This window comes from Oncorhynchus keta, chromosome 19 (genome assembly GCF_023373465.1).
Source record: "Oncorhynchus keta strain PuntledgeMale-10-30-2019 chromosome 19, Oket_V2, whole genome shotgun sequence".
NCBI classification, from domain to species: domain Eukaryota; kingdom Metazoa; phylum Chordata; class Actinopteri; order Salmoniformes; family Salmonidae; genus Oncorhynchus; species Oncorhynchus keta.
The window spans coordinates 17,039,253-17,053,401 of record NC_068439.1 but is presented as its reverse complement, the minus strand read 5'-3'; the positions used below and the strand labels follow the sequence as shown (position 1 = coordinate 17,053,401).

Sequence of the window (14,149 nt, the reverse complement as noted above, 5' to 3'; positions counted from 1 at the left end):
TCGTGTAACTGGGATGGTATAGTCCATCTCCTCACCTTGACGAAGGTCACTGTACACTGGCAGGCGTCACTGCTGGTGTTTTTGATTGACATCTCTCCGTAGTGTTCTATCCAGCGCTGGCCACTCAGAATGTTGTGGATGCAGGACGTGACCTTGTTCCACTCATAGTGGTCCCCAAACCTGAGGATGACAAACAACTGTCACACACACCTCTATTTCATATGAAAGCAGCTCTGACGTTCACACACATTCTATCAAATCAAAGAGACTCACCCTGGCAGGGTCACATGAGTGGTTCCCATGGGAACAATCTCCATGGATTTCCCCCAGAACTTATTCTTCCACTGGACATCTGAGAGAGATGGGACAGAGAGATAGACAGGGGTAGTAGGTGAGTGGAGCAGATAACCCTCACAATAACAATCACAAATAGAAGGAAACGGTGGTGATATGTTTACTGAAAACATAGAAGCTCACCTTGCCAGAAAGTGAAGTTGTGAGAGTCACAGTGACACGCTGACACAGGTGGGTGATGGCTCACCTAAGACAGACAGGGGGTTCAACTGGTGACCGACAATGTTATGAGTCTTCAGTCATCCTATGCAACGGTTCTGTTTCAAATGGCATCCCTATATAGTGCACTAGTTATGACCAGAGCACTATGGGCCCTGATTAAATTTAGTGCACTAAATGGGAATAGGGGGTCATTTGGAATGAACTAAATGAATCAGCCCAGTGATTCTTGGTTTATTTTATGTGAGTGATGATAACTTGTTCCTGTAGGTTTAGTTCCTGTTTACCTGTTCTGCTATGAACCTGAAACCCTTGTCAGGTCTGTCACACTCGTAGGTCTCTCCCAGGACGGGGTTAAAGGGTTTACTTCCTGCCCGGTGGTAACTGGAGGCATATGCAGACACTGCAAATGTAGCCACATACACCTGCAGCACAGGACACACACACACACACAGACAGACAGAGACTGTGTTACTTACCATGTGTAGGTAGAGGTTGTGTGTGTGGGTTCCCACAATGCATCATAAGAATCATGGTGTGAGTATGTCCAAATTCTCTCACCATGCGTTGCTAGGCATCGTGTGTGTGTACCTGCATCCTATACCCTCACCATTCTCTGGTACGGGTCCTGTGTGTGTGTACCTGCGTCCTATACCCTCACCATTCTCTGGTACGGGTCCTATGTTTGTGTACCTGCATCCTATACCCTCACCATTCATTCTCTGGTACAGCTCCTGTGTGTGTGTACCTGCATCCTATACCCTCACCATTCATTCTCTGGTACAGGTCCTGTGTGTGTGCACCTGCATCCTATACCCTCACCATTCTCTGGTACGGGTCCTGTGTGTGGTTCGCTGTATCCAGCAGCTCAGAGTACTCCACCTCCTCACACAGCCTCTGCAGTGTGTTGAGAGGCTCGTTGAGCTGAACAGGCATGGCTACCTTGGACAGGTCCTTCCCTATGTTGTTCTTGAGGATGTTCCATAGACTGATACTGCTGCTGCTGGGCTGAGGGGAGGGGAGGGTAGTCCGTCTGCGGGCCACCTGACCACCACTTCCTCCTGAGCCTGCTGAGGGGGGGGGGGTACTTAAAATGGAGGTAGCAAACATTTGCTCACTCGTGCAAATTATATGCTTGTCATAGAAATACTCATATGCTGGCCCATGCACCCGCACGGCATACCAGAGTCATGTCTCTCGCTTCCTCCCTCGTTGCTGTAGCCGGTGTCCATGGAAACACTGTCACTGACATCACTGATATACGAGTCATCATCAGAAGCCTGGAGACAAATAGAGAAAAATATATATGAATGACTGTTCAGATCATTGTTTATCTCCCTAGTTGTTAGGGTTGGGTAATCTGACTTTAAGGCTCACCTCATTCTCAGAGGAGCTGGAGGTCAGCTGGTACTCCTGAGCATCAAAGAACTCCGACATGGATTCATTGGATGTCTGGTGGACAAGTTGGCGGGATCCATCTGGGAGACCCTGATTGGTAGAAGAGGTTGATTGGCAGCAGAGGTTCAGATCTGTCCCCATGTCATGTTTGGTATATAAACAATCTACTGAAATCAAGTTGACATGTGCAGTATTGTGGAACACATCACATGCACCACACACTCGCTCTCTCTCAAACACACCCAACTCACCGAGCCATAGCCGGTCTTGAGGCCCATGACCTGCGCTGGAGGGGGGGCCTTCAGGTCAATAGTGTGTCTCACTCGGTCTCTCTCTGCTGATAGAGAACTATAGGCTGACCGCAGAGTGGAGTGAACTAGACACACACAGAGTGCAGGAGACACACACAGAGCGAGAAAAAGTGTGTTTTAAACACCATAGCCAGCCTGTAAAATACCTATACATGACCCAGTGGGCCGATCTGACACCAGGGACTCACTGTTGTTTGCCAGCCTGCAGAAGTCTTCCTGGAGGCGGTTGGCATCAGTAGGTGAGTCTGGGGTTTCCAGGAAGGAGGTGTTGGCTTCATCAGTAGAGAGGTTTGGGTGGGAGGTATGGAGATGAGGAGAGGCAGGTGGTGAGCCACAGCCAGGAACCTGGTGGAAGGAGAGATCTCAGGGTCAAAGACAACTACAGGTGGGGGATGTATTAGGTGTCACACAGAACTATTCTTCTAGTAGTCTTTAGTCAATGCAACACCAACAAGTGGCTGTAGGATTTAGCACAGGTAAAAGTTGGGACAGAGAGATAGACAGGGGTAGTAGCGTGTACCTGTAGCGTGGCTGGGGCATCTTTGGTGTAATTTTTTGAACGCCACTTCCTGGGACCCCTCTTCTCCTTCTTGGGAATGTCATATGTTGAAGCCTGGTGTCCCAGTGGAAGTGGAGAGGTTAGGGTTAAAGTCTAGGGATTAGGAGAGGTGTGCATACCTACTGTACTCATAGCAGGGTCTGAGTAAGTGTAGTGAAGGTTAAAGGGGCTGAGTACAGTATGTGTACTGGGTCATGGTTAGGGTCAAGGTTAAAGGGCAAAGGTTGTGTTACCATGAGGCTAATGGCGGGGGCAGAGGAAGTGCGGTGGAGAACCTCCATACTCTTCAGCAGCAGGTTGAGTTCCAACAGGTAAGACTCACAGTCCTCCAAGTCTGACAGAGAACAATGAGAGACGCAAATTAGAGAAGGTGAGAGACGCAAATTAGAGAAGGTGAGAGACGTAAATTAGAGAAGGTGAGAGACGCAAAATTAGAGAAGGTGAGAGACGCAAAATTAGAGAAGGTGAGAGACGCAAAATTAGAGAAGGTGAGAGCGAGTCGATACAGAGACCTTAAGTAAGGTGAGATCCATCAGGAAAGGTATGACGACTCAGACAGGTGAGATGTTTGATCTCCCTACCTCTGCAGCACCTGTCCATGTCTTCTGAGGAGTGAAGCCAGGCACTGACCTTCGCCTGCTGGACAACTGACGCCTGCTTAGCCAGACTGGAGTGCTGCTGAGAGAGAGCAGGGGAGGGAGAGAGCGAGAGGAAGGGTGAGAGACAATTAATTGAATATGCATAGACATAGTGATTCATATAAAATACATTAAACAGTACAATAATGAAATGATGATTGGTCAGTCAAAAAGAGTTTGCTCTTAGATGCAGATCTAGGGTCAGCTTACCATCTCCAAAATTCAAACCATTGGGGGGGAAAGCACAAAATGTATCACATATCCCTTTCTAAAGAGAAGCGTACCCGTCTCATGGAGTCGTTGAGGTTAGGCGAGAGGTGTGAGGAGGGGTGAAACAGGTGCCTCTCGTGGGGGTACATGGCGATCTCGTTCTGACGGAAGACACGGTGACGTCGTAGCTTCGACACCCAATCATCAAACAACTCCTGTGACTTCACTTCCTGAGACTTCTCAGACTTCACCTATTGGACAGCGAGATGTGATGTCATTTAAACAGATGAGGGAGAGAGAGAGAGAGACAGAGAGAGAGTGCGAGAGAGAAACCTTGAGGTGATAAATGTTGTTGTTGGCGTCCAGATCGATGGCCTTGGTTTTCTTCTTGATTGACATGACAGACAGCCCCACATCAATGCAGCCATGCAGCTTTCCTTTCCTCAGCTGGAAACAAAAGCAAAAGGTCAGTGTGTGTGTGTGTGTGTGAGACTAAATGAGCAAATACTCGCTCCTTCAATGACACATACATTAACTCAATTGTGAATCTGCTTGACAAACTTTTTAACAGGCACTTACATCAGCTCTACATTTTGAGTACTTCAGAATGCCTTTCTCCAGCAAGAAGTATCTCTGGATAGCAAGAGAAAGTATCAACTGTTTTAGCCATCCATCTGTCACGTTCAAACTTCAATTATCTGCTTTGGGCCAAGGAAATAACGTCACACTTTAGATATTACAGTTGTGGACAAAAGCTTTTTACATGAACAAGATACCCATTTAAATGCTCCATTCAAATTTCACCTCCAACTTAACATAACCGTCTTTTCAGAGCTTTAGATAAACGCCATGTACGTGTCAGGTAGAACACCTCTCACATCTCCATGTGCCAGCCCTTCAGGTAACTCAGGGGTTAAAGAGAGCCAAGTGCCTCCTTGATTCCTCACGTCCTCTCCGCACATTCTTCAGTTCAGAAGAGGAGAAGGTCTGAAGAGAACCTATGACCTTCTCCTCCAATGCATGTAGAGAAGGTGAGGAGAGAGGATGCAACAAATCAAGGATAGACACTTGAGATTTACCTGCAGTAAGAGGTAAAGAGGTCAGGGAGGCTGTACCCACCTTGTGCCATCCCTTCATGGGCCATTTCCTCCTCTTGAGCAGGAAGCCTTCCTGTTTCTCTGGCTCCTGGATGTTGCCAGGGTTACCCTTTAGCCCCTCTATGATCTCCCAGCTGTCCTGTAGACAGAGACGCATCAGGTTACACGCATACACAACCACATGGAGGAAGAGAGGCTGCATGTCTGCCTTAATGTGTCCTCCAACCCAGGCAGGGAGGGTTAGGAGTGCTGCTAGGTGCCCTCCATTCAGGCCATAGCCAGTTCATTTCAGTTCAGCTGACGTTAGGTCAGTCAAGATAAGCATCAAAATGTTAATGTCGCCACAAGTCATTTGAGACAGAGCGGAGTTCATTCAGACAGGCACGAACACGCAGAGGCGCACGCACACGCAGTGGCGCACGCACACAGAGACACACACACACACACAGAGACACACACACACAGAGAGACACACACACACACACCTGATGGCTGCCATGTTTGGACGAGCCGCTGCTGCTGTCGCTGTGGGAGGGGGATGTTGATGTCATCTTTCTGTGACTTGACAGTTCTGCTTACGATTGTCTAGTCCCAGCGGAAACCACCAAGGTCACAATGGGGTCAACAGGAACATCACCTAACACACCGACCTCAAGAGGGCGTCATCATGAATAACCACTGTTGAATAGGAAGAGAGAGAGAAGATTATTACTTCATTTCCAGCATGTTGAGACAAACAGGTGAGCTGAGAGAAATGAAAGCCACATACCACTGTAGGGTCGCTTTAGTGAAGCAACAGAACAATGAGATGTGACTTCTCTGAGAGAACAGACAAACTATCCTACGTCCTAAAAACTAGGTGCACTTTTAGGTTAGGCAAATCAAATTTTATTTGTCACATACACATGGTTAGCTGACATTAATGCGAGTGTAGCGAAATGCTTGTGCTTCTAGTTCCGACAATGCAATAATAACCAACGAGTAATCTAACCTAACAATTCCACAACTACTACCTTATATATATATATATATCACACACACACACACACACACGTAGTGCTAGCTGTGCCACCAGAGACTCTGGGTTCGCGCCCAGGCTCTGTCGCAGCCGGCCGCGACCGAGAAGTCCGTGGGGCGACGCACAATTGGCCTAGCGTCATCCGGGTTAGGGAGGGTTTGGCCGGTAGGGATATCCTTGTCTCATCGCGCACTAGCGACTCCTGTGGCGGGCTGGGCGAAGTGCACGCTGACCAAGGTTGCCAGGTGCATGGTGTTTCCTCCAACACATTGGTGCGGCTGGCTTTCGGGTTGGATGCGCGCTGTGTTAAGAAGCAGTGTGGCTTGGTTGGGTTGTGTATCGGAGGACGCATGGCTTTCGACGGGAGTTGTAGCGATGAGACAAGATAGTAGTTACTAACAATTTTGGATACCACAAAATTGGGGAGAAAGGGGGTAAAAAAAAAAAAAATCATACAATTTAAAAAAATTAAAAAGTGTAAAGGGATAAAGAATATGTACATAAAGATATATGAATTAGTGATGGTACAGAACGGCATAGGCAAGATGCCGTAGATGGTATCGAGTACAGTATATACATATGAGATGAGTAATGTAGGGTATGTAAACAAAGTGGCATAGTTTAAAGTGGCTAGTGATACATGTATTACATAAAGATGCAGTACAGTGCCTTGCGAAAGTATTCGGACCCCTTGAACTTTGACCTTTTGCCACATTTCAGGCTTCAAACAAAGATATAAAACTGTATTTTTTTGTGAAGAATCAACAACAAGTGGGACACAATCATGAAGTGGAACGACATTTATTGGATATTTCAAACTTTAACAAATCCTAAAAACTGAAATTGGGCGTGCAAAATTATTCAGCCCCCTTAAGTTAATACTTTGTAGCTCCAACTTTTGCTGCGATTACAGCTGTAAGTCGCTTGGGGTACGTCTATCAGTTTTGCACATCGAGAGACTGAATTTTTCCCCCATTCCTCCTTGCAAAACAGCTCGAGCTCAGTGAGGTTGGATGGAGAGCATTTGTGAACAGCAGTTCAGTTCTTTCCACAGATTCTCGATTGGATTCAGGTCTGGACTTTGACTTGGCCATTCTAACACCTGGATATGTTTATTTTTGAACCATTCCATTGTACATTTTGCTTTATGTTTTGGATCATTGTCTTGTTGGAAGACAAATCTCCGTCCCAGTCTCAGGTCTTTTGCAGACTCCATCAGGTTCTTCCAGAATGGTCCTGTAATTGGCTCCATCCATCTTCCCATCAATTTTAACCATCTTCCCTGTCCCTGCTGAAGAAAAGCAGGCCCAAACCATGATGCTGCCACCACCATGTTTGACAGTGAGGATGGTGTGTTCAGGGTGTTGCTTTTACACCAAACATAACGTTTTGCATTGTTGCCAAAAAGTTCAATTTTGGTTTCATCTGACCAGAGCACCTTCTTCCACATGTTTGGTGTGTCTCCCAGGTGGCTTGTGGCAAACGTTAGCCATAAAAAGTGTTGTTTATCTTTAAGAAATGGCTTTCTTCTTGCCACTCTTCCATAAAGGCCAGATTTGTGCAATATACAACTGATTGTTGTCCTATGGACAGAGTCTCCCACCTCAGCTGTAGATCTCTGCAGTTCATCCAGAGTGATCATGGGCCTCTTGGCTGCATCTCTAATCAGTCTTCTCCTTGTATGAGCTGAAAGTTTAGAGGGACGGCCAGGTCTTGGTAGATTTGCAGTGGTCTGATACTCCTTCCATTTCAATATTATCGCTTGCACAGTGCTCCTTGGGATGTTTAAAGCTTGGGAAATCTTTTTGTATCCAAATCCAGCTTTAAACTTCTCTACAACAGTATCTCGGACCTGCCTGGTGTGTTCCTTGTTCTTCATGATGCTCTCTGCGCTTTTAACGGTCCTCTGAGACTATCACAGTGCAGGTGCATTTATACGGAGACTTGATTACACACAGGTGGATTGTATTTATCATCATTAGTCATTTAGGTCAACATTGGATCATTCAGAGATCCTCACTGAACTTCTGGAGAGAGTTTGCTGCACTGAAAGTAAAGGGGCTGAATAATTTTGCCCGCCCAATTTTTCAGTTTTTGATTTGTTAAAAGTTTGAAATATCCATTGTCGTTCCACTTCATGATTGTGTCCCACTTGTTGTTGATTCTTCACAAAAAAATACAGTTTTATATCTTTATGTTTGAAGCCTGAAATGTGGCAAAACGTCACAAAGTTCAAGGGGGCCGAATACTTTCGCAAGGCACTGTAGATGATAGAGTACAGTATATACATATACATATGAGATGAGTAATGTAGAGTGTCAACATTATATTAAGTGGCATTGTTTAAAGTGGACAGTGATACATTTTTTACATCAATTTCCATAATTAAAGTGGCCAGAGTTGAGTCAGTATGTCGGCAGCAGCCACTTGATGTTAGTGGTGGCTGTTTAACAGTCTGATGGCCTTGAGATAGAACCTGTTTTTCAGTCTCTCGGTCCCTGCTTTGATGCACCTGAACAGACCTCGCCTTCTGGATGATAGCGGGGTGAACAGGCAGTGGCTTGGGTGGTTGTTGTCCTTGATGATCTTTATGGCCGCCCTGTGACATCGGGTGGTGTAGGTGTCCTGGAGGGCAGGTAGTTTGCCCCATTTGATGCATTGTGCAGACCTCACTACCCTCTGGAGAGCCTTGTGGTTGTGGGCGGAGCAGTTGCCGTACCAGGCGGTGATACAGCCCGTCAGCATGCTCTCGATTGTGCATCTGTAGATGTTTGTGAGTGCTTTTGGTGACAAGCCAAATTTCTTCAACCTCCTGAGGTTGAAGAGGCGCTGCTTCACAACGCTGTCTGTGTGGGTGGGCCAATTCAGCTTGTCCGTGATGTTACTACCCTCTCCACTACTGTCCCGTCGATGTGGATAGGGGGGGCAGGGGGGTACTCCCTCTGCTGTTTCCTGAAGTCCACAATCATCTACTTTGTTTTGTTGACGTTGAGTGAGAGGTTATTTTCATGACATTCCGAGGGGCCTCACCTCCTCCCTGTAGGCCGTCTCGTCGTTGTTGGTAATCAAGCCTACCACTGTAGTGTCATCCGCAAACTTGATGATTGAGTTGGCGGTGTGTATGGCCACGCAGTCGTGGGTGAACAGGGAGTACAGGAGAGGGCTCAGAACACACCCTTGTGGGGCCCCAGTGTTGACGATCAGCGGGGTGAAGATGTTACTTACCCTCACCACTTGGGGGCGGCACGTCAGGAAGTCCAGTACCCAGTTGCACAGGGCAGGGTCGAGACCCAGGGTCTCGAGCTTGATGACAAGTTTGGAGGGTACTATGGTGTTAAATGCTGAGCTGTAGTCGATGAACAGCATTCTCACGTAGGTATTCCTCTTGTCCAGATGGGTTAGGGCAGTGTGGTTGCGATTGCGTCGTCTGTGGACCTATTGGGGCGGTAAGCAAATTGGAGTGGGTCTAGGGTATCAAGTAGGGTGGAGGTGATATGATCCTTGACTAGTCTCTCAAAGCACTTCATGATGACGGAAGTGAGTGCTACGAGGCGGTAGTCGTTTAGCTCAGTTACCTTAGCTTTCTTGGGAACAGGAACAATGGTGGCCCTCTTGAAGCATGTGGGAACAGCAGACTGGGATAAGGATTGATTGAATATGTCCGTAACACACCAGCCAGCTGGTCTGCGCATGCTCTGAGGACGCGGCTGTGGATGCAGCCTTGCGAGGTTTAACACGTTTAAATGTTTTACTCACGTCGGCTGCAGTGAAGGAGAGTCCGCAGGTTTTGGTAGCGAGCCATGTCAGTGGCACTGTATTGTCCTCATTGCGGGCAAAAAAGTGATTTAGTCTTGTCTGGGAGCAAGACATCCTGGTCTGCGACAGTGCTGGTTTTCTTTTTGTAATCCGTGATTGACTGTAGACCCTGCCACATACCTCGTGTCTGAGCCGATGCGACACTACTTTGTCTCTATACTGATGCTCCGCCTTGCGGAGGGAATAGCTACACTGTTTGTATTTGGTCATGTTTCCGGTCACCTTGCCCTGGTTAAAAGCAGTGGTTCGCACTTTCAATTTCACGTGAATGCTGCCATCAATCCACAGCACGAGTTCATCAGGTGTTCTTTATGTTTGCATGAGCTCTCCGACACACACACTTCCAGCAGCATACACCCTGTGTATGGGGAAATGCCAATGTCTCTATATGAACTATGGTGTACTGCATTGAACCAGTGGCAGCAGCCCAGTCAAACCCACATGACTCCAAGGCCAGTCAAAGTCACAGCTACTGTGCTGATCAGCAGAGTCCACAAGTGAGTCAGGGTTATACAATCAGTCCCAGTCTTCAAATCTCAGCAGAGGACGAGATTAACCAGTAGCTACACACGCTAATACTCACAAACACTGGTAGAGACACGGAATTCTGCTGTATTGCAGTTGCTCGTAGCATAAACAGTATTGTGATGAATAAAATGTCCACATTCTGTGAATTTGGAGACAGGAAACATTAGTTGCTAGCAGCACATGGTAGTAGAGCGATGCGAATTCAACATCCACATTCTAGACCAAGGCACCAGGCCAAAACCTATGTAGACATTACCTTGGCTTCGATTACAGCACTGCAAACACCTGGGTCGTAATGCACTGCACCAAACAGAAGAAAACAGACCAAAATGGGGAGGGACTGCCTGAACCTTTTTAATAACTACGGGGCGGCAGGTAGCCTAGTGGTTAGAGCATTGGGCCAGAAACAAAAAGGTTGCTAGATCGAGTCCCTGAGTAGACAAGGTAAAAATCTGCCCCTGAACAAGGCAGTTAACCCACTGTTCCTAGGCAGTCATTGTAAATAAGAATTTGTTCTTCACTGACTTGCCTAGTAAAATACAAATAAGAAACACTTGTTTTCACATTGCATCATGTTTTGCTGTGTTGTACAGTAATAAATACCCTGCCTTTTTCAAGGCTGGTTTTGCAGCAAACCAGGGTGGGTGAAAACCTTCTGAAGTCTCTGATGACTCATTCCACATGTTGTGTTACAGCTTGAATTAAAGTGAGATTGTGTGTAATACCCCATAAATGTCAAAAATACATTCACGTTTGACATTTTTACAAATTAATTGTGTTTAAATGTGTTTACATTTTTAGAAAGTATTCAACCCCTTTGTTATGGCAAGCCTAAATACATTGAGTATATATTTGCTTAGCAAGTCACATAAGTTGTATGGACTCACTGTGTGCAACAATAATGGTAACATTTTCTTTATGACTACCTCCTCTCTGTATCCCACACATACATAAGGTAAGGTCCCTCAGTTGAGCAGTGAATTTTAAACACAGATTCAACCAGAAAGACCAGGGAGGTTTTCCAATGCCTCAAAGGTCTCCTATTGGTAGAGGGGTACAAAAAAGCAGCTGACACTGAATGTCCCTTTGAGCATTATGAAGTTATTAATTACACTTTGGATGGTGTATCAATACACCCAGTCACTACAACGATACAGGCGTCTTTCCTAACTCTGGAGAGGAAGGAAACAGCTCAGGGATTTCACCATGAGGGCAATGGTGACTTTAAAACGGCTAGTTTAATGGCTGTGATAGGAGAAAACTGAGGATGGATAAACATTGTAGTTACTCCACAATACTAACCTAAATGACAGAGTGAAAAGGAAGGACATAGCTCAGGGATTTCTGTACAGAATACAAATATCCCAAATTCACCTTTCAGCAGGACAATAAGCTAAAACACAAGGCCAAATATATAATGGAGATGCTTACCAAGAGAACATTGAATGTTCCTGAGTGGCCTAGCTACAGTTTTGACTTATATTAAGTCTGTGGTAAGACTTGAAAATGGCTGTCTAGCAATGATCAACAACCAACTTGACAAAGCTTGAAGAATTGTACAATCGAGGTGTGGAAAGCTCTTAAGAGACTTACCCAAAAAGACTCAAAGCTGTAATCACTGCCAAAGGTGATTGTAACATGTATCACTAGCCACTTTAGAACAATGCCACTTAATATAATGTTTACATACATTACTCATCTCATATGTATATGTTTATACTGTACGCTATATCATCTACTGCATCTTTATGTAATACATGTATCACTAACCACTTTAAACTATGCCACTTTGTTTACATATCCTACATTACTCATCCTACATTACTCATCTCATATGTATATACTGTACTCGATACCATCTTGCCTATGCCGTTCCATCACTCATTCATATATCTTTATGTACATATTCTTTATCCCCTTATACACACAAGTGTAAGGTAGTAGTTGTGGAATTGTTAGGTTAGATTACTCGTTGGTTATTACTGCATTGTCGGAACTAGAAGCACAAGCATTTCGCTACACTCGCATTAACATCTGCTAACCATGTGTATGTGACAAATAAAATGTGATAATTTATTTTAAAAAACATGTTTTCAGTGTCATTATGGGGTAGTGTCTAAATGGGTAAGAATTTTTTTTTTTTTTAAATCCATTTTGAATTCACGCTGTAAGACAAAATGTGGAATATGTCAAGGGGTATGAACACTTCTGAAGGCACCGTAGATCAACATTCTTAGTGAGGTACAGTATGAGAAACATGTACACAGCATGTCAATGGTTAATAAGAAGTGAACAAATCTGCCCACATTCTCACTGCCACACATTCCTCTCTTCTCCATCCAGGCTGTGGCATGCCCAAACCTGGTGTGTGTGTTATAGGCACACTCCCTAAACATGGAAATGCTTTGGGTGAATTGCAGTTTGTAAGAGACTGTATACTGTGGAAATTTACACAGTGCATTATGGATAGAATGCATGAGTCTGTGTTTTTCCAACGTGCTGTCTATTTCAACCAAAGGCTCTATTGTTTGTGTGTGTGGTGGTGTTGTCTGTTAGTGTGTGTGTACACACAGTCTGGTTCCCCATAGGCCTCTCTCAAGAGTCAGAGCCATGCCCAGGACATGAGTCATCAGCAGGAAGGAATGTTCGCTGGGACACAACACTCCAACCACTGAGTATTTCCATGGAAATGGACCCATGATCACCAACATGGGAAGTTCATAGGAGCATGTCTAATTGGGTGTCAAATGAAAGCTACTGTAAGAGTCTATATTATGGGGAAACAAAGGCAAGGATACATTTTTCAAACATTTTCCATTTTAGGCAGAAGGAAAGGCTTTGATTTCAGGATAAAACAGATGGAATGGGGATCTTAGAAAACATCTAGCAGAAAAAGTCTTTAAAAAAAGGTATCAGAACTACACCAAGACAATAACATTGACGTTTTATAGAAATTGTTTACCTTCTATAAATGTAAGAAATATTTCCTTGTGCAATATTATCTTTAATATATTTTCTAATTAATTTTGCTCCCTCATGGAGGGAAGATACAGTGGCTTGTGAGAGTATTCACCCCTCTTAGCATTTTTCCTATTTTGTTGCCTTATAACCTGGAATTAAAATAGTTTTTTTGGGGGGGGGGTTGTATCGTTTGATTTACACAACACGCCTACTTTGAAGTTGCAAAATGTTTTTTTTTGTGTGTGAAACAAACCAGGAATAATACTTGGGCGTGCATAAATATTCACGTTATAAAACGCTATTTTTTTTTCCTTGATCACAGTCTTCATAGATCGATATCTAGGCTATATATGGACCGATTTAAATCGGAAAAAAAGACCCAATAGTGATGTTTATGGGACATCTAGGAGTGCCAACAAAGATGGTCAAAGGTAATGAATGTTTTATATTTTATTTGTGCGTTTTGTGTAGCGCCGACTATGCTAATTATTTTGTTTACGTCCCCTGCTGGTCTTTTGGGGTGTTACATGCTATCAGATAATAGCTTCTCATGCTTTCGCCGAAAATAATTTTAAAAATCTGACTTGTTGCCTGGATTCACAACGAGTGTAGCTTTAATTCAGTACCCCGCACGTGTATTTTAATGAACGTTTGAGTTTTAACGAGTGCTATTAGCATTTAGCATAGCACATTTGCATTTCCAGATGTCTAGATGGGACGCCTGCGTGTCGGGTAGGAGCAAGAGGTTAACACAGTGTCCAATGAAGGGCCAGAGGTATACAGAATGGTGTTGTCTGCGTAGAGGTGGATCAAAGAATCCCCAGCAGCGAGAGCGACATCATTGATGTATACAGAGAAGAGAGTCGGCCCGAGAATTGTAGGATGGCCGGGGTGTTAAGCATGTCCCAGTTTAAGTCACCAAGCAGCACAAGCTCAGATTGATGGGGGGCAATCAATTCACATAGTGTCCAGGGCACAGCTGGGGGCAGAGGGTGATCTATAGCAAGCGGCAACGGTGAGAGACTCAAATTGTTTTGGTAAAGACCTGGATATCTCTGCAGTAGATTGCAACACCGGCCCCATTAGCAGTTCTATCTTGG

The 14,149-nt window shown here is 45.0% G+C and overlaps 1 protein-coding gene across 6 annotated transcripts in view; it reads right to left on the bottom strand.

The window, feature by feature from the left end:
• The window catches only part of LOC118397946 (oxysterol-binding protein-related protein 3-like), a 28,348-nt gene that overhangs the window by 5,321 nt on the left and 8,878 nt on the right, over positions 1-14,149 (bottom strand). For 2 of the 6 annotated variants that reach the window (XM_035792799.2, XM_035792798.2), the window contains exons 2-19: positions 10,345-10,388; positions 5,212-5,404; positions 4,749-4,865; positions 4,209-4,262; positions 3,963-4,076; positions 3,704-3,880; positions 3,363-3,459; positions 3,015-3,115; positions 2,743-2,835; positions 2,411-2,567; positions 2,163-2,287; positions 1,891-2,001; positions 1,697-1,793; positions 1,336-1,583; positions 801-938; positions 478-541; positions 274-352; positions 36-180 (exon numbers count right to left, since the gene is read on the bottom strand). In XM_035792799.2, the coding sequence (XP_035648692.1) occupies positions 36-180; positions 274-352; positions 478-541; positions 801-938; positions 1,336-1,583; positions 1,697-1,793; positions 1,891-2,001; positions 2,163-2,287; positions 2,411-2,567; positions 2,743-2,835; positions 3,015-3,115; positions 3,363-3,459; positions 3,704-3,880; positions 3,963-4,076; positions 4,209-4,262; positions 4,749-4,865; positions 5,212-5,277 (1,983 nt within the window). In that variant the 5' untranslated portion in view covers positions 5,278-5,404; positions 10,345-10,388. The remainder of the gene's footprint in view (positions 1-35; positions 181-273; positions 353-477; positions 542-800; positions 939-1,335; positions 1,584-1,696; positions 1,794-1,890; positions 2,002-2,162; positions 2,288-2,410; positions 2,568-2,742; positions 2,836-3,014; positions 3,116-3,362; positions 3,460-3,703; positions 3,881-3,962; positions 4,077-4,208; positions 4,263-4,748; positions 4,866-5,211; positions 5,405-10,344; positions 10,389-14,149) is intronic. The other 4 variants (XM_035792797.2, XM_035792800.2, XM_052469812.1 and 1 more) reach the window with 3 other exon arrangements.